The sequence below is a fragment of the Octodon degus genome, unplaced genomic scaffold, assembly GCF_000260255.1.
Source record: "Octodon degus isolate 3935 unplaced genomic scaffold, OctDeg1.0 scaffold00138, whole genome shotgun sequence".
NCBI classification, from domain to species: Eukaryota; Metazoa; Chordata; class Mammalia; order Rodentia; family Octodontidae; genus Octodon; species Octodon degus.
Window position 1 is genome coordinate 3561313 of NW_004524714.1, and position 19657 is coordinate 3580969.

The 19657-nt window shown below is 51.8% G+C and overlaps 1 protein-coding gene across 1 annotated transcript in view; it reads right to left on the bottom strand.

Annotated features, from left to right (window-relative positions):
* Mvb12b (multivesicular body subunit 12B) overlaps positions 1–19657 on the bottom strand; it is a 166995-nt gene that overhangs the window by 18048 nt on the left and 129290 nt on the right. The window contains exons 7-8 of the mRNA XM_023701623.1: positions 2681–2736; positions 4–46 (exon numbers count right to left, since the gene is read on the bottom strand). Of these exons, the coding sequence (XP_023557391.1) occupies positions 4–46; positions 2681–2736 (99 nt within the window). The remainder of the gene's footprint in view (positions 1–3; positions 47–2680; positions 2737–19657) is intronic.

Below are 19657 nucleotides of genomic sequence, written 5' to 3' on the forward strand. Positions count from 1 at the left end.
CTGCTAGAGATTTGATGGTGATGCCCAAGAGATCAAAGGGCTGCATCTGGAAAGACAATCAAGTCACTTTTTAAATGGCCAGAAAATCCTCTTTTTATGTTTGCTTTTACATGTGGCACTAGTGAAATCTCAATCCATCCTGTGGGAACCAGCATCTCTGCACCCCTTTCCACAGGAAACTGTCACTGCGACTCTGTAGTCTCTGGTGAGGGTTCAGAGAGGGACGAAGAGCATGGTGGCTGCCAGTGGCGTTGAGCCCTTGCCCATGGGGCCACTGCTCAGTCACGTCTGTGGCACCCAGGATGGTGATGGCTTCCTGGCTGACAGCCACTGTGGCTGACCACCGTCCTTTCTCTCCCCCTGCTGCCGCAAGCAAGCGCGGGCCAGGACTGCTCTTTCCTGCTGGGACTGTGGGATGGCAAGTGTCACCAGAGGCCAAACTGACCGCTGTGTCTACAGGGTGCGTAAGGAACCCAGGAGCCCATGTATCCAGGGAAGGAGCCAGGGAGCTCCAGGTCCTTGAAAAGGCAGATGAATGAAGCGACTGCCCCCAGTGACAGTTTGTGAAACTAGTGACTGTGAGAGAGAACAGCGCATTTTAATGGGTGGGCCGGCCTGGCTCCGACCTCCTGCCTGCTTCTTTACCTCCCTCCCTTTTTCCCTCCATCTCTCCCACTTTTGAGGTACTGGAGATCAAATCCAGTCTCTTTACATCAGCCAAAATCATTTTGTGTTTGAGACAGGTTGCTTGCAAATCACTAAATTGCCCAGGCTGGCCTTGAACCTGCCATCCTCTTGCCTCAGCCTCCAGAGTGCTGGGATTATAAGAATGTATCACCACCTCTAACTTCTAATGGTGTGTGTTACTACAATTTCATTGCAAATACTGCCTTTTAAACAGCATAAAAAGCCAAATGCATAGGTGGTGCAAGCTCTGGGGCCCACGTGGCTGGGCCAAACACAGAGGAACCTTCCTGTGAGGCCCTGGTCTGAGTCCCTTCTGGGTACACTGGTTCTATTTGTCCAAAAGGGCAAGTAGCCTGGCCTCTTGGGTCCAGGTCAGCAGCTGGCAGTCTGGGATGAGCAGGTGGAAGCTGAGAGGTGGTCCTGGCCTGCAGCAGCCTGGCGGTGGGCAGGAGCCAGCGCCTGTGCTAGCATCTCCAGCAAGAGAGCAGCTGGAGTCCGAGGACCTGGATTCGAAACCGGGCTCCTCATGGTGCAGCTGCAGGTTGAGCCCCTGCAGCACTCACCCACCCGCCTGTTAGCCTGAGAGCCTGTTAAAAGCTGCCTGGGCGGGCCCCCTTGGCTGGGCGGCTGGAGGATTAAAGGAGCGAAGTGCTTGGAAGGACTCGAGCCGGGCTTGGCCGGGGTCCGTGGCCTCGAGCACTTGCTGAGTAGGCAGCAGCACATTTGCGAGGGCAATCTTGGGACAGGGCCACCAAATTAGACACTGTGCTCCTAGGGCTGCTCTGCCAGTAGTCACAAAACAGTTTGGCTCTCTTTGCGCTGCCAGCCCGAGGGGCAGGAGTACGGGGCCACCTGCCTGTGCTGCCCAGATCCAGCAGAGGTCCAGCTGTTGCATCATTAGGCTCTAACTATGCCACTAAACTTTCCCAATTGGAGCTGGGGAGCAGGGCAGAGCTGCCTCTCCCAGGGAGCTGGCGGGAGAGGCGCCAGGATCTCCATGGCAACGCGGCCGAGTGGAGTCTGCGGAAGTTACTCAAGCTCCGCGTGTCACGTCAGGAGCATTTTTCAAGATTAAGCTGCTTACCAGAAGGGTTCAGAGGAGGCCTATTATATTTCATGGAAATGGAAACGACAGAGCAGGTCAAATCACAAGCGGGGTGGTTTTAAACTGGGTCCAAGAAAAACACCAAAGGGGTCTTTAGCTGGTGCCCAAACCGAGGCCTTCACGTTACTCAAAGCAATGTTCTGCAGAAAACGTAAAATTTTCAAGAGCAGGTCTGTGCACGGGGGGAGGGCCAGTGCTACCCCGAGAGGTGTCCCCAGCAGGGCCACGTAGGGCTGCAGCCCAGCACAGGGCCCCGTGTGCGGCAGGTGGCTCTGCGGTCTGATCCTAGCCTCCGATCTAGGCAGCTCCCTCAGTCCCTCTGTGCTTGATTGGGCACAGCGCTCAGCCCAGAGCTTGGTGGGCTCCTGGCTTGGTAGGGGCCGTGCAGCCCGAGGTCTGCGGCCGGGGCCCCTGCATGGCCACAAAGTCCTCTGGCCACACAACAGGGTGCAGCAGTGGCAGTGGGAAAATGAGGTGGCCTCCTTGCGGCAGGACACTGTCATTGTTAAATAAAAAAGAACCAAGATGAAGAAGCTGAACTTGGGAAATAGGGACTTCACGAGCAGTGAAGCAGAATTTACCATTGCAGTGGAAGGTTTGGCTGCAAGTGACCAGAGGGCCAGCCGTCTCTCTCCCCGCCAGGCCTCACTACTGTTTTCTTCTGCTGCTCAAGCACCTATGAGCCCAGAGGGAGGCATGACCCTTCCCCGCAGCGCTCTGAGTCGTGGTCATCAGACTGTGGGGTTCAGGTCTCAAGGGGCAGAGAGGCAAAGATGATTCCCCTGGGAAGGGCAGTGGGCGACACCCACGGCTGTCTGCATGCGTGGAGTCTGAGGTGGAGGGACTTCAGGCAGGGGTGGCGGGAGGGTGACGGTGCACAAAACTTACACTTTCTGGAACACACGAGAACTTCTCTGAAATCATAAAAGGCACACCATCCATTGCTGCAAAAGGAGAAAGGAGAGAAAATGGCACTGAAGACATTGTCCATGTCCCACATGACATCAACACTAAGTGCACGAGTGAGTCTCTGGCTAGAACCGGTAACACCCGGAGCAAGTGGTGGGTGGCACCCAGTAGGTGCCCCATTTCTGGGGACCACAACCTCAAGAAGGAGACAGATGCCTCTGTGTCCTCCTACACCAGACAGATGGGGCTCTGGAGCAGGCAAAGGGCTGGGTTAGGACCCCTCTCCTCCCCTGTGAGTCTGGCCTTCTGCCTGGGGGGAGGGTGGGAGCTATCACACAGACAGCAGGAGACAGCACAGCAGCAGGGGGTGTGGGCTGCACCCTGGGAGAAGGTGCAATGGCAAGGCGCTGGGACTCCGAGCTGAGCAGAGCACCCTGTGTGGGTTGAAGGGGAGGGAAGAGGAGTCCTGGAGCTGGGCTGCCTGGGTCTGAGGTTCGGCTGCTACTTCTGATAAGCAGCTGAAGCCCCCTGCACAGGAAGATGGTACTGGGAGTCAAGGAGTGCAGGTCAAAGTCACTGTCACCAACTGTCTCCATCCCAGGGCTTCAGGACTGACTCGAGTCTTACAAGTCTGCTTGATTTTAACAGGACATGATGGGAAGGGTATGAATTGGGTACCCAGTCCATCTGGAAAGGAGGTGTCCTCGGGGTGCCCTTTCTGTAGTTCTTCTCCCTTCCCTCATCGACACTGTCCCCAGGTCAAAGGAAGAAAGTGTGACCAGAAGTGAGTCTCTGTGAGTACTTTTCCTCTGCTGACAACAGCATTAGTGGAGGACCCTGTGGTCACTATGGAGGTCTTTCCACAGATGAAGAGCAGGCCACCTTGGACAATGTGTGAACTCGGCCTACAAGGTGCGGCCTGTGGCTGCCCATTGGGGTGCTGAGACCGATCTGGGCTCTCCATCAGGACTCTGTAGACCAAAATTCAGCCTCACAGCCCTTTGTGTGAGACCAGCAGCTCTGACGTTGGGGCGTGGCCCTCACCCAGAGGCTGCTGGTTTTGTGGAAAGCTGTGGTTTTAGGAAGGGAAGGGGTGAGGGCCCTGAAGCCTTGGGGAGTGGGTTCCCGGGAAAATGACAATCTTCGCTTTCTCCATGGTCTTTGAGAATTAGGACTTCCCAGGCCTCTAAGAGCTGGACAACCTTTCAATTCTAGGGCTCAAGAGCAGCTGAGGCAGGAAGGGGCAGAGCAGGAGGGAGGAAGGGAAGGGACAAAGGCCTGGCACACCCTCATGGGCCAGCGAAGATGAGCCTAACTCATGATTGACTTCAGAGGAGGAAAAACAAAGCCTCCTTGGTGGTTTGAAGAGAAAGAGGGCATGGGTGCCCCTGTGGCTGTACTGGGAACACTGGGGTAGGCCACTGTCTTCAGTGTGGCCACCAGGCTCCCAGAGACCCTGTACCCTGAGGTTAGTGGCCTGGAAGAGAGGCATTTGAATACTGGAAGAGTGTGAGGTAACAAAATGTTACATCATGTGCTCAGGCATAGTCTTGACCACTGACTACCCATGCCGGATGCTTATTTAAAGATGAAATAATTCTGTGAGTAAAGGATCCTTGGAAAGCCACAGACTTCCAGACAGGGACAGAACCACATTCTACCCAGAATCTGGTGAGACACCATATTGGTTCCTGCCACCAAATGCCTGATGGAAGCTGAGGGGACACTCAGCCCCACGGAGCATGTGAGTGCCCTGTGCTGTGCCCTGCCCAGGCTGCTGCTCTGTCGAGGCAGTACGTACCCCACTTCTGATCTCTCTGCAGATCGGGGTGCCAAGGCTCTCAGAGGTGAGAGCTGGCCAAGCTCATGCAGGTAAGCGCAGTGACGCCAAAGCCCTAACTGGGGAAGCTGGATGGTGATACCAATAGCGGGTGTGTACGATCTACGTAGTGGGGGCAGGTAGCGTGTGTGTACGATCTACGTATTGGGGGCAGGTAGTCTGCAAGCAACACTTCTTACGCTGCATCCCGCTGACACCTACATCCCTTTTCAAAGGCCCTCTCTGTGCCCCTGGGAGCCAGAAGGAAGGGGACGCATGCACACTGCTCCTCCAGCCTGCTCCAAGCAGGCACTGGTGGCTCTTTCCTGCGGCCCCCTCCAGGGGTGGAGCCCCTTCAGGCCTTCTGAGGGCCTTCGGGAGCTCTGGGCCATGGCCAGCCCAGGGGGAGCACTTCGAAGGGTCCGCATCAGGTTCACCTTCTGTGCTCAGAAAGGCTCTCAGGTGATTTCTTTACAGAAAAACTTCCTGAGGTGTGAATGGAAGTGACAGTAGGGACATCCCTGCTGGGCCAGAAGGATGGGAAGGACATTCCCACCACTGTCTGAGAAGCAAGAGGCAGGGGTAGCCTCTAGGATGCTGGCAGTTGACACATTCCTGCCTGGGCCAGCTCCAGAGGGGACAGGAGCCGCCTGGACCCTGGCCTGGGCACACAGAGCGGTGGGTAGGGCACCAGAACAGGTGCCCTGTGGGTATGTATATAGGGTGTGCAGTCCTAGGCTCCTCATACTCTTTTGGCAAACAGATTTTCAACAAACTCACAGGAGAGAAGGCTGAGAGAACAGGACGCTCACTGACATCAGAGGTTTTTAGGAGCAACGAGAGTTGCCAGGAGGCACCGTCTGTACTCTAGAAAAGAGGGTGACCCACCGACCAATCCTCATCTACAGAATCTAGTACAGCAAAGCTTACGGTAGGGTGGAAGCACATGAGTTACAGTAGAGCTCTCTGACAAAGTTTTTCTCATTATCCATGTAGACAAAATGGATAAATGGGGCTGAAAAAATTAAGGCGTGGAGGATCCCCAACAGTGGGCTTTTGAGATGGGGATTAACAGATTGATGTTAACCCTGAGTGGCCTCGCTGAATGGTGCCCAGGGCATCTGCTATCAAAACAAAGACATACCCGGGATGCTTTGCTGGTTCCTGCTGCAGGGAGCCTGTGAGGACATCTAACCGCTAGATCTCAGTAAAACCTGACAGCAGTCCTAAAGCCCCGGGATCTTGGGCTAGGTGAATGGATGGAGTCCGCAGAGGTCAGAGGGATGTGGAACTAGAATTTAACTACAGCAGGTGCAATGGGAGAGATGTGGAACAACACAAGGTGAAAGGACCATGAGGTTTGGCTATCCCTGGATAAGTCTGTAAGGCAGCTTGGTGACTAGGAAGGGGGTGTGCGGGGCATCACAAAGGCCTTAGTGCCTGGTCTTGGTGCCAGGATTCACAGGGTCACCCTGGGAGCCTTGAAGGAGGCCCAGATGGTGAAGGGACCTGAAGCCTGACCTCATGACGAAAAGGAGAGGCAGTCATCAGGCCAGATGCCCTGGGAAGGTACTGGCCTGTCCACTGTTGTTCACTGTGCCTGGTACCCCCAAAGCCCACAGCTGGGTAGAAAGTGCAGCCAGAGTGGGGCCCTGTCCAGTAAGACTCACAGTGAGAGTAAGCAAATGTCACACAGTTTTGCCGGCTGTCATGGAAGAGGGGTAGACAGATTTCCATGGTTCTGCAGACTTCTTCCCCCAAGAAGGAGTACTGGGCAGCAGAGCCCCTGGCCAGGGTCCAGGCAGATGACCCCTGGCTGGGCAGCCAGCACAGGATCTCATCTGTGGGACTGCTAAATCCCCTTTTAATTCCGTAACATCTATTTCTGCTCTCTTTATCTGGGCAGGCTTTCCATACTTAAAAATATCCAGAGGTTTCCCAAGCATAATTTTTACAATCAACAGCACATATTTTTCATGTGTTCCCGAAGACTGGGCATAAATCACCTCCACCCTGGCTTCTCACGGGGAGCATTCACCTCCTTCCTTTCTCTCTCCGTGGTCAGAGGAGGCTTTTGCCCACTGCTCCTCCAGGGCTGAGGCCCGGTGATCATGGTCCTACCAGCCAGTCTTTTGCTGACCCTGCTCAGGGTGAGGCATTGCTCGAGGACCTGGTGACAGGCAGCCAGGCCAGAGGGTACGAGGTCATCCAGGCCTGCCTGCCTTGCCAGTCAGTAGGGCTTGGGAGGGGTCCTTTTCTTGCTAAAAGTCCCTATGGCTTTGTCTGGGCCCTGTGGCCTCAAGGGTGATATTACAAAGACTCCTCTAAGCCTGGGAAGGAAAAAAAAAATGCTGCTCTTGTCCAGTTCTACTAAGGAGAAAAACCCCCATCTGTTACCCACATACAACACTTGCAGCAAGTGTGTGAACCCTCAACGTTTCCATTTGCCAGCAACTTGCAAGAACCAGGCTTGGGGGAGCTGGGTGGGGGCCAGCACTCAAGTCCAGCCCTGGTGAGTGCTGGGACAGTGGACAGTGGCGGGGAGGGCGTCTGGCAGATCAGCAAGCCTGGGCCACTTGGCTTCTCTGAGCCCTCCCTGTCCTCTCTGTAAAGCCAGAGTTAGGAGCAGAGGCGAAGCACCTCGTGTGCAAGGTCGGCTGCCTGGAAAACTGGGTTTCACACACTGAAAGCCAGGGACTGGCCAGGTTCCGTCTGGTACCAGCCAGTGTTTTCTTTTTCTCCTTTTTTTTTAGTTTTAAATTTTTGGTGGCAGTTTTAACAAAATACTGATCCCCAGCACTGAGCAACATCCAGAGATGAAAGCAAGGATGTGCCTTGGGCTCTGTAGGGCAATTAGCATTCTCCTAAACAAACGAGCTTCAACAGAGCTGTAATTAAGCAGGCCTGTAATTAAGTATATGCCCTTTATCATAACGATCATGCTTAAAAATGGCACAATGCACAGAACTCTGTTATTAATGCTGTAATCCCAAACTGAAGCGCAAGTACATGGAAATCAGCGTGTCAGGCCTGTCACTGGAGTGTTTGTAAAATACATTAAAGAAAAAAACCAGAAAACAATGAGCTCATTCAACTGTTCTTTTTACAATCAGGCACTACAAGTCAAGAGGATTGTGAATGCTTACGGATTCGGATTCGGCAACATTTAAACAAATAAAAGCTCTAATCTGCTACTCTATTTAAGCCTACTCCCTATTTTAAAGAAGGAAAAGGGGGAAGTTATTTATTTATTTATTTATTTATTGGTTTTTGCAAGCTGACCTGAATACCTGTCTGCTGTTCTTAGCGAAGGAAGCCCGATTTGCATGCTGCATTTGCTTGGACATAAAATTGGATTCCTGCTCGCACAGATAGCCATGCCATGAATCTGTAGGAACGGTGTCTGGGCTACAGGATGGGATTGCCGCTCCCGCCCCTCCCTCCCTGTGTGAACTATAATTTTACCTGCCAAGACAGTCCCTGGAGCTGTCTCTTGATTCTCCCTCTACACACCCTCCCAGGCTTGTTCGGGCGCCGACAGCATAAACCCCCCAGTGGCCAGTTCCCCAGCGCTCTGGACCTAGGGCTCCCCGCCGCCCCGCTGTCACTGCCACCATCCCATGCTGACGTCTCAGCACACAGGCCGGGCGAGGAAAAACTCCCATCCACACACGGATTTAATTTCAACATGTTTGATTTAAAAAGTCATAAAAATCAGGCAGTAAAAATGTAGAAATTTAAAATCAAGCCTCCATTACTGGCATCTCAACTGTCATCTGCTCACAGCCACCAGCTGGTGTTAAGTGAAGCCGAGTCGCAGTACCTTGAAAGTCCGCGCGGACGGTGCTGAACCACAAGGCTTACTGGCAGGTGGTCATTTTCAGAATACAATTAAATGTGGCTGCAATGGTAGGAGGCCTTTAATTCTGTGTACCAGCGCTGGGCTCGAGCTGTAAATAACCAGCAAGTCTGGCCCTTTCCTCTCCCCTTTCCTGTAGCGTTTTGAAAGTCCTTTACAATGTGTGATGGGAAAAATGCCAGCGACTCAAGATCTCAAGGCCATTTCTCAAAACTCATTTGCAAACCAAAACACGGAGGCCGCTCTGTGCCTTCCTGGTGATTTCACTTTGGGGATATTCCTTGGAAGATATTTGTAGACGCCTCCAGAGCTGTCTGCCCGGTGACATTCCAATTGAGTTTACACAAGGCCAACAACTTCCTTCTAGATCCCCGAAGTAATTTGCTTTGCCATGTTATTCATAAGCCAAAAGGGGTGATTTATCAGCCATGGCCAGCGCCTCTCGAGCCCCGTGCATGAAAGGCAGCATCGTAGGGAAGAAGGCGCACGGGCACAGGGTCAGAGACGTCCGCCAAGTCAGGCTCAGCTGTTTCCAAGCTGTGTAGCCCTGGACCAGTCACTTAACCTCTGAGTCAAATTGTCATGTCACATGAGGATGATCATGCCCACTCGCTGGCACTGTAGGGGGAACGAGACAGGAGCATGAGAGGGTGGCACACAGCCCACCCCACGGTAGCCCCTTGGGATCTTCCAGGCCACCCTGAGCAGTGTGCAGTGCAGGGCAGGTGTGTACTCCTGGGTCCTCTTTTCCTCAGCTGCAGGAGAATGGAGATGGGAATACCTGATCGCTAGGCAGTTTCAATGAGACACATACTGTGTAGAGGCCAAGTGCTGAAAACTGTTAGGCATTATTGTTTATTATTATTATTATTATTGCTGTATGGAGAAAGATGTGCTTCCGTGGTGGACTCTGCATTACATGACACCCTAAGGGCAGCCAAGTATGCCAACGTATTGTAACCCATGTGCTTCGACTCCCAATCCAAGCAGTATTTGCCAAGCAGTGACATACTGGGTCCCTGGTCATGGGCCTCCCGGATGTCTGTCATCTCAGTTAGCATCAAGCTAAGTCTGAGCTTTTTAGTGTCCTCTGGGAAAGAACCCCCAAAACAAGGTGAAGAAAACTGTCCCTGAGGAGTTAGGAGGTTAATAAAATAAAGGTGTCTCCACCCTACAAAGGAACATTCTCTGAAGTTCTGTTTGGTACCAGCAATCGGGGTCATGTACCCAGATACCTGCAGCTCACATCTCTACCCAGAATGCCCAACAGTCACTGTCCCTTCAATCACAGGGTACCTCATCTTTCTACACCCCTGCACCCCAAGCCCTTTTACCTTCTTCTCAGAACAAGCCCCCTGCAGACCACTGGGCAGGGGTTGGGGGAAGGGGGTAGAAGACCACATACCACACCCAGGAAAAATCTAGAAATGGCCTGTATTAGTCAGCTTTTTGTCACTGTGACCAAATACTTTGCGTATCCAACTAGAGGGAAAAGGTGTATTTTGGCTTTACTGTTTCAGAGGTCCATGCCAGCTGGATCCAAGGCAGAAACATCATGAGGGGAGGTATGGAGGAGGAGCCCTGCCCACCTCAGAACAGCCAAGAAAGCAGAGACAGAAAGAAGCGGGAAATAACACGGAGCTGTCAAAGCCAGGCAATAGGCCTTGCCTCCTAGTGAGCCAGAGGTGAATTAACTAATGGTCACCCTGGAAAACCCAGCTGAACTGAGGCAGCGTGGTCCTGGGTGTGGGGGGCCCACCTGGGCACTGTTGCCCACAGCATAAAGGGAGAAGTAGAGGAGGAGGTGGTGCTGTGGATCCACCTGGAGAAGCGCATCACGCTGGCTTTCCTCTTATGAACTTGACTGTTCTCACTGTCAGGGGAGCTTGGGTTCTTGGTGTCACTAAGGATGGCCGTGGTTCTCTTCAGGGGAGCTCTGGTCCTTACCTCTAGCACCACTTCCTGATTCTAGTGCAGATTCCTAAGCCTGCTGACACAGATCCTTCACCCTGCTGGCGCAGACTTTCTAGCCTCTATCGCTGACCTTTTTGGGCCTTCCCAGTGCAGGTCCTTGATACAGACTTGCAGGAGACATTGCCATGGGCTCTGGGTCTTCAGCTGGACTTGTGCAGGACACTGCCCTGGGATCAAGGCCCTCAGCTGGATTCTTCGGGTCTCAGTGTGTGGATGGATCTCCTGCACTCTTTTGCACTTGAATCTTTGGGTAAATATTATAAAATAATTTTATAAATTATGTGTCCTTTATTAACCTCTAGGCCCTTCCTCCGGTCATTACTGCACTGGGATCAAGCCCTCAACACAGGCATCTCTGGAGGGAACTTTGGATTTAAGCCATAACATGTGTCAACTAAAGCAGCTTCAATTCTTTAGAGAAAATCTTGCCTAGCATGCGCAAGGCCCTGGGTTCAATCTGTACTACAAAAGAAAAAGGGCTTTACACTTTATAAATATTTAATGGCTGCAGAAGAGTCCAGTGCACTGTGCTCAAGGCACTGGTGACTTCTACCCAGAGCTGGTGTTCATACCCACTGAAGTTGAAGAGAAGCTGTTAGACATAATGGGAAGACCAGAATGAGGAATCAGTGTGAACTTGGTTTTAATATGTAGATGTAGACAGTTGCATATTTACAAACACAGGTGTGTGTATACCTGTGTGTACATGTCTGTATGTCTCCATGCACAGTCACATGTTTCTCTCTGCAAAGGCCCTAAGACAGTCACACCTGACACACAGCAAGTCACATTGGAACCCAAATGCGGTGCCAAACTTCTGCAACAGAAGCAGCTTCTTTGGAGAATCGGCTGCTGATTCAGGGCTGGTAGGGAAAGAAAAGCCAGGAACATCTTCCTGTTCCAGGCAGCAAAGATATCTGCAAAGAACACAGGAGCAGAGCAGGACCAGACAGGAGCCGGCCCGAGGAGCTCCCCTAGACAAACATGGAAGAATCTGCGAGCCAAAGTAGTCGATGGCTATAGTAAGAGCTGTTAGTCCACAGCACTGAGGTTGGATAAATAAACGGTATGAGGGCAAGCTCCATCTTATGGTCCAATACCGCCCATACAGGTGGAAGGGACGATGGAGTAAGAATCAAAGGGTCATGAAATTGGTGGTGGACATTAGACGAGGAATCAGCTATGCACACAGTCCCCAAGTATTTCCCACCCAGTGCATATGCATTATGGAGGGGAGAAGAGTAACTTTACAGTGAAGAAATCCCCCTCCGCTGGGTGGCCCAAGCTAGCACCAATCCTGGGTCAGGCCAGCAGCAGGAAGCTCTCAGAAACATCTCAGCTGCAGCTACAACACACAGCACAAAGCTCATCACTGAGAAAGAGCAGCCTGACCTGAGGCATAAAACAGAAACAGTTCCTGCATGCCCTACATGTGGCAGTCCCAGAAAAGGTGATATTACATTAAAATTATTTCAGATTTGATTTCCCACTGGAGCCAGTGGCATGCAGTGTGTGTGTGTGTGTGTGTGTGTGTGTGTGTGTGTACATGTGGGCATGTTTCTGCATGTCCATCCTCGGCCATCATGTGGGTGCGGCCACCCAGGACCATGCAGTCCAGTTGGGCTGGCCAGAGTGCAGTGATCCCCTGCTGATCCATAGAACCAAGAGGATTATTAATGTTATCAATGCTGGTTGTTTTAAGCCCCAAGTCTTAGGGTCACCTTGTCACCTTGTTAGGCAGCAAAATACCCACGGACGAAGCTGCATCTTTTAGAGGAGGTGCAGATGCATTTACAGTGGCACCTTGGTTCACAAACTTATTGTTTCAGTGATCTGAGGCACAGAATTTGAGTTGGAATTGTGGAAAGAATTAAGTCATGAACCAAGGTACCACTGTATATCCCCAAACTGCCATCTGTTCTGTATCTTTGTTAGGACATCTTTCATGGGGCTGATTTTCCTAGAGGTGATGCAGGAACCAGAAGGAGAAGGCACGTAAACAGAGCATCCAGTGTGTTAGCTAGGATCACTGTCACCATGTAATGGGACCCGAGCCAAAGAAGACTTTCCTGACTGGCTGCTGGAAGGAGCTGTGCTCACTCTGCCCCATCCCGCATCTACCAGCTGGGAGGACACCGTACACCGACAGCTGGGTGATGTACCCACCTGTGCACCAGCTCCTAGCCCAGTGCCTGGCATCTAACACGCACCCCAGATAACCAAATAAATAATGCTGAGACGAGGCCTGGCCCTTCAATCAGGTGCCCAGATGTTGGGTCATCTGTCTGAGGATCTCTAGTTGTAAATCAAAGGGTTGGGCTAGCTGGGCATCATGGCACACATCTGTAACCCCAGTACTCTGGGAGGCTGAGGTGGAAGGATTGCAAGTTCAAGCCTAGCTTAGGCAACTTAGTGAGAACCTGTCACAAAATCAAAAGGTCTGGGGATGTTGCTTAGTCTAAGCATCCTGGATCCAATGCTTACACACACACACACACACACACACACACACACACACACACACACACAGAGTTGGGCTGGATCCGTGGCTGCCACCCTACTGTTCATCTAAAAGCTTTAGAAGGTTCCTGCTGCAGCCTCCTGGTCTCATTTAACTGGGATTCTGATTCAAGCGCTCTGAGGGTACACTCTAGGCTTAGCATTGTTTCAAAGCTTCCAAGAAGTTCTATGCAACTAGATTTGAGCAATCCCAAGCTGCATGAAGTCTGAGATCCATCTCTGGCATTTTCAGTCTCACCGCAACTGGGGTCACCGTGAGGACTACATACGGATTGGTGCCTAGAGAACCTGTTTAAAACCCCAGAGGATCCAACATACAAAGTCCACGGAGTCGTCTACTTCAAGGTTTCTGTAATCCTCACCCAAATCCCATACAGAAGCTTCTCAAAAGTATGACACACAGGAAATAGCAGCTCCGGGGACAGGTGCCCTCCCCTCCCACCCTGAGCCCAGTAGTCAGAAGAGATAGTGTCCCAGGCCCTCCAGGGCTCAGAGACTGACGTCAGCCATGCTCTGGAGCACAGGCACCAGGAACGGTCTGTCTGTGGGGAGAAGAGGGGCCTAGGGCACCCAGACATTCTCACCTAACCCTGCGATGGCCCCATGAAGAATCACCATCCCACACTACCCAGAAGGGGCCAGACTTTAGAAGGGAAGGGATGTGTCAGAGCCGCAGGGCTGGCAAGCGGTGGTTGTCTAAGCCCACTGCTGCCCACATTTGAAGGATGGGGTAGGAACATCTTCCTACACGACGTGAAGAAGCCATCATCTAAAGATGGGAGTAGGACACATTTATTCTCAAAGGGTGGAGTTGTGTCCCTGGAGTGAAGAGGTGTGGGAAGGGGCACACAGGACCCTCTGCTGCTCTGGGTGGGTGGGGGCACTCTTCATGGCCAGACATACATCCCCACCCCAGCCATCTCAGTGCGCTTCGGCACAGACCTTACCATCTCTTTCCTGGGATACTTCAGCTCCTTCCTGAAGTCCACGGGCGATGTCTGAAAGCCACAGTGCACCTCTGACAAGCAGAGCCCAAACTAGCTTCACATGGAGTCCGCCGCACTCAGCCTCCTCTAGGACTGGCCTTCCAATGCTCCAGCTGACCTGGTCCCCATTTCCTACTAAGTCACACATCTTGGGTGCCATATGCCCCTCTCCCTGCCACCAGCTCAACCTAGAGACCCCATTCTTAGTCGTTCATGGCTCCTTAAGCCAGTGGAAAATGTGCCCCTCTTGGAACCTCCCAGCTGCTGCTTATTGGTTCCCTGGGCTGCACTCAAACCACCTACTCACTGTTCTCATTATAAGGACCACGAAGGAACCCGCCCCCAGCACCGTGGGAACTCTCAATGGCCAGTGCCTAGAAAGAAGCCCTCAAGTCTTCAAAACAGAAGAAAGCTCTGTTTTATAACGGGAATTACTTAGGAGTCCACGACAAGGGAATCTAATGCCTTCTCCCTAGATTTGGGATTTCATTATTCATTTATCTGATCAAGGACTCTAGCAATCAGAGGGTAGACCTGAATATTGTACCAATGAGAAAGGAACCATTTCATTATAATTTGTAGTTAAGATGTGAAAAAGACTGTCCATGAATTGAAAATCAGAAGGATCAGATGTACCATTTGAGTACCACAGCACTGAGATCTTCTGATGCCAACAACGGATCACGTTCCCCAGGACCTGGACTCTGTCCCCTGTTCTGAGAGCACCAAGGATGACGGTTTCAGGGCTGAGGCCAGAGTCCTGGGCTGAAGGTGAACCCTCAGGGGTGGCCACGAGCACGAAGTGTCTGCTGGGATGACCTGGGACTCCTCCTCTCCTGAGAGCCCTAGAGACTGTCTCTGGCAGCCATGCAGGGCTGCGTGCCTATAATTCCAGCACTCTGGGAGGAGCACAAGTTCAAGGCCAGTCCAGGAAACTTAGCAAGCTGGAAAGGGGCTGGGCTATGCTGAGTGAGAGAGTCCTGGGTTCAATCCCCAGAGCAGAAAAAAGAAAGGAAAGAGAAAGACCAGCCAGAGTGACACACAGGCGCACATCGTGTCAGAATGACCTGCTGAAGGCGTGGCCTCAGCTGAAGCCCATACCACCATTCACAGAGGACCATACAGCTTGAGTGCATTCAAACCAGGTCATTCTTCACCAACAAAATTTAATTCGAAAAACAAAAAAATTTAATTCGAGGGGGGAAGAAAGGCATTTTTATGCCATATATTTTCCCTATTTCACCAGAGACTCAAATAGGGACCTCAGTTCCTACCAAGCCCTGGCCGCCCTGTCCTCATCCTGGCTGGGTTCGCAGCACCTGGGCCAGCACAGACACTGCTGGGCCTCGTGGAAAAAGATGGAAGATCTGAGTGTGAACGTTTGTGGCTGGGACAAGGCTCAGGGAGCTGCTGATTGCCACACCCAGCACCGTTTCCGCAGGAGAGGGCTCCTCTCAGAAGCACGGCAAGGCACAGTCACCATGCCCACACTGTGCTCCAGTGCATGAGCTCTCCAGGTTGTGGTGACGGGGATGAAAGAGCAGCCTGAGGCAGAACTGATGACTGAAGTGACATCCGCTTTGATTCGGAAATACCAGGGAGTGCGCTGCCTTCTATCTAGCTGCCGTGTCGATGAAGCACAATGCCGTAAATCACCCCAGTTTCAGATTTAATATTAACCTTTAAAGGGCATGCCACAAAAAATGTATCCTCTAAATATTGGTTGTTAGTTCACTTTGTAGGTCTTTCAGGGAAAATAGGTGCAAGGCTGCCACCGTCTCTGACGGCACCTGTCACGTACATCTCCTGCCACCTGACAGTAATTCCATGGGAACGCAGCAGTTCCGCGAATGAACAATTCAGCCAGCCACTCCAGCCGAGGCCCAAGTGCAGCCGTGAGACTTAATAATAGAGCCTGCGAGTATTACTCTAATTTCTAGAGCTGATGAACTTACAGAGGCAATATGAGCTGAAGTAATGAGCAGAGATGACAAAGAATTTTAATCCAAGGTTCTTTGAACTATCCAGTATAATAAGCACTTGTTCCTTTCTACAATGGGCATATAAAAGAGAAATCTAAATAATAATTGCTGTAATTATCTTGAAAAATATGCAGAGATTAATGGTGATTATGAAAATCTGTAGAATTGTTCTTTGAAGTCATCACTGATGAGGTGGTGTCTCGAAATGGCCACGGCCAGGGAACTTCTGACACGGAACGCCAGGTGGGCGCGGAAATGTGACACTTTGCCTTTCTCTCTGTAAAATATTACCCTGTGTTTACGAAGCGGGTTTTCATCCCTTCCAAGCCCCTGGTCTGTGTTTTAACTCTTCCGACCAATGCCCCGAAGAGGCTTCCAAGACGCCCTTAATGGGATGTGGGTGTCACTGTGGTTCAAAACCCCAAGTTCAACTTGTTATTTATTCAAATAATTAATTACTCTTGTATCCATCGAGCAGTTTGTCATGACACATTAATGACTTGATAGACTTCCATGAACTGGTGAACACAGAACAGCAGAGCGTTTTTATCGTCATTTAATTTTAAAACGATCCTGTGTGAAATTATCTCGTCGTGAGTGATGGGCGCATAAAGAACCGACTCAGCAAAGCCCCTTTTGGATCATTGCTTTATTAATGGTAACGTCAGGGAAATGAAAAATGCTAACATTGTCATATTCCGCTGCTGGGTGGAGATGGATGGGGGGAGTGGGGGTGGGCGCTGAGCCTGCCGTGCGGTGAACATGGGCCCCCTCCTGGTGCCAGGGCCTGTGCCCGCCCACATGGCCACCCACTCGGCCACCCAAGTGGGCGCCCGTCCCACAGCCATGGCCGAGCTCCCTTTCGCAGGCTTACAGCTCCTGATGTCGGTTACCGTGCGTCTGTGGTCTTCTCTTTTTTCTGGACTTGAATTCTCCACTAGTGATATAAAACACCCTCACGAAAACATTTCGCTTTATTGCTTTGAACATTAAAAGTTATTAATCCAATAGAAAAACATTAACGATATCGCTGTCACCTTTAAATGTGAAATGATTTTAGGAGCTAAAAAGCACTGGCTTAGGAGAAAAGATGCGCCCTTAGTCTCTTTCAAGTCCTGAGATAACTGCTGGGTTGCTGAGAATATTTCTGCACGGCTCATAGCACAGCAGCTGCTTAAGAGAGACTTTCTGTTTGGCTCTCTTGTCCTTCTTACAGAGGGAAAATTGTTTCTTGATTGTTTTAATTGTAAACTTGGGAATCTACGCAAACTACTCCCCAGCTGTGTGAGTCAGAGACAACAGACAGAGCCGGCGCACCCTGTGGAGCCTCCTGTGTCGGCCTGTGGACTAGGGGTGCTGCTTTGATGGCCACGCAGGCCCCCGTGGGGATGATGGTGAACAGGGGACAGGGAGGCCCCGCTCCTGGCCTCCTGACGAAGCAGGGATGCGCTTGGTTCTATCACCAGCTTGCCCCTCCCGGTGATACCCAGCAGGGCAGCAGTTTAGCGCCTTGTCCAAGAGCATGCAGCTGGCAGAGTTCGAGCCTGGCTTGAGCCTGATTCTCTCCTGCCGTAGTCCTGTACTACATTCTGCGCACAGAGCTCCCTGGAACCTGCCCCCTCCCCTCCGAGGAGTCCAGCATCATCTACCCCAGAATGTACTGATGTGAGCCTCCGGCCACTCCCGGCCACATCTCCCTACAGCAGAAGGTGACACAGAAAGAACAAGTCCAAGCAGACATTGTAGCATAGAGTTTGAGCTGAAGCCAGGGATGAGAACCTGAGGGGTGCATGAGTCGAACGGTGGGTGGGCTAAGTTAGATGCCCTCTTGGGCGGCTGGTCTTGTGAAGCCTGCCTTTCACTGGTGGACACCGAGGCTGTGTGGCACAGCCTTCCCAGGGGTGCCCAGCAGAGTGGCAGCAGAGCCGCCTCATGCAGCGGGTGCTGGTCAGTGACATTCACTCCACCAGGGGGTCTGAGTGGAGCAAGAGTGGCCAGGTGGAGTTCTGCCAGGTTTAGAGGTGCAGAGGCACACAGCAAATTAATTTGGAGGGCTCTTAGGGAGCCCTCAGAGAGACAGGCAGGCATCTCCCAGAGCAGCTGGGACTGAGCTGTGTGAACTGCATTTGCCATGGGCTGTGAGGAAAGAATTCCAAGTGGGAGCTATGGAATGATAGTCCAAGGCTCCTGGCCCAAATCCCAGGGACGCTGCTTCCCAACAGAGCAGCCCGGCTTGGGAAATCAGGCTGCCCAAAATCAGCAGGGACCACAGGTGCCCTGTCACTTGAGGGCAAGCTCTTTCCTCGAGGTGGGGGAGGAAGGCTGGTTCTCAGAAGGAGTCAGCTGTGGCAGAGGTGGCCTGTCTAGATGGGGAGGCAGGTCAGGTCGGGAAGCTCGGCCCTTCTTAGTGCGTCTTCAGACCCCTGAACCTTGGCGGCCTTGACTTGGGGATGCCAGGTCCCATACATGGGAGCCAGCATGTGCCTGGGTGAAGGTTGTCTTCTGCCCGAAGGGGGCTCTCTGCTGCCTACCAGGACCAACTGTGACAGGGCAGGTGGTCCCACACCAGGTCACAACTGGGTCCTGGTGGAAGTGCTGGCCTTTGTGGGAGGCCTTTCCCATAGGTCAGGACCCTGTGAGGCATACAGGATCTGCCTGTTTTCTGGCTGTAAGAGGCTGCGCAGCCTTGGTTTCCACTCAGCAGCCTGGAAGACCAGGCTTTTGACAACCCTAGTGATTTAAGGCAAGATGTCAAGAGATGCCAGAACCTTCCACGGCGAGGTCTGTCTAGTCAATTACTTATTCATTGTATAGCAAGTTCAGAGGCCTTTCTTGGGCCCGTACTTTGTGCAGATGGAAACTCTGGAACCCAGAGGAAGAAGGGACCAGAGAAGGGCACTGGCCCGAGTCTGCTTTGGAGGTGGGCTTTCTGAATTCTCAGAGTTTCTATGGCACCTACTTTCAGCAGAAGGAGAAACAAAGATGAAAATAAACGCACTCATTATACTAGTGACCATCTTTTCTGGAATCCAGACAGAAGATGCCCCTCAGAAGTTGCGACTGAGCTCTTCATAGTTTGAAATTAAATGAACATGATTGTTCTAACTTGAACTAGATTCTTGCATTTCCTCCTTCAGTCTTTCTGGGCTTTTGTGAGTAATGATTTCCAGCCATTTGAAAATCTGCCCCGAACTTTTTAAAGGGACAAAATGTTAAAGGACACATTTCTCTAGAACCTAATGGCTTAACAGGGTAAATACAGGTGATTTTCCACCACAGGGGCCCCCCAACCTGTGTAGCAATGGGGAGAGGTTAGGCTTCAGGTATCTGGGGACACAAGGAAATGCCCCTCTGATGAGAACTGGGCTTTCTTAGAAATACTTTCCTTAAGGCTTCAGGAGAGAGAATAGTGACTTAAAAAAAAAAAAAAAAAGAAAAAAGAAAGAAAAGCACAACCCTCTCAAAGAAGGGGAGAGCTGCAGGCGGTGAAGTTGGAGCCAGGGTAGAACAAGGGAGCTACCCTGGCAGGGGGTTGAGGACCCACGGGGTTGCCCAGAGGTCTCCCAGCAATTCGAAAAGACAGGAAGTTTCTCAGACACACTTGAGTCACTGTGGTGCTTCCCAACTCTCAGAGGGGGCTTCAGGTCAGTAATCACCTGCTTATCCTGTCTTTGTAGCGGGCCCCACACTGCTGATCCTATTCTGGCTTTGCTGTGACGGCACCAGACACAGAGAGGCTCACTGCCCTGCTCATTGCCACCTGTGGGCTAGCAGCAACACTGGGTGAGTTGGGTCTCTTGGCTGCTACATAATCAT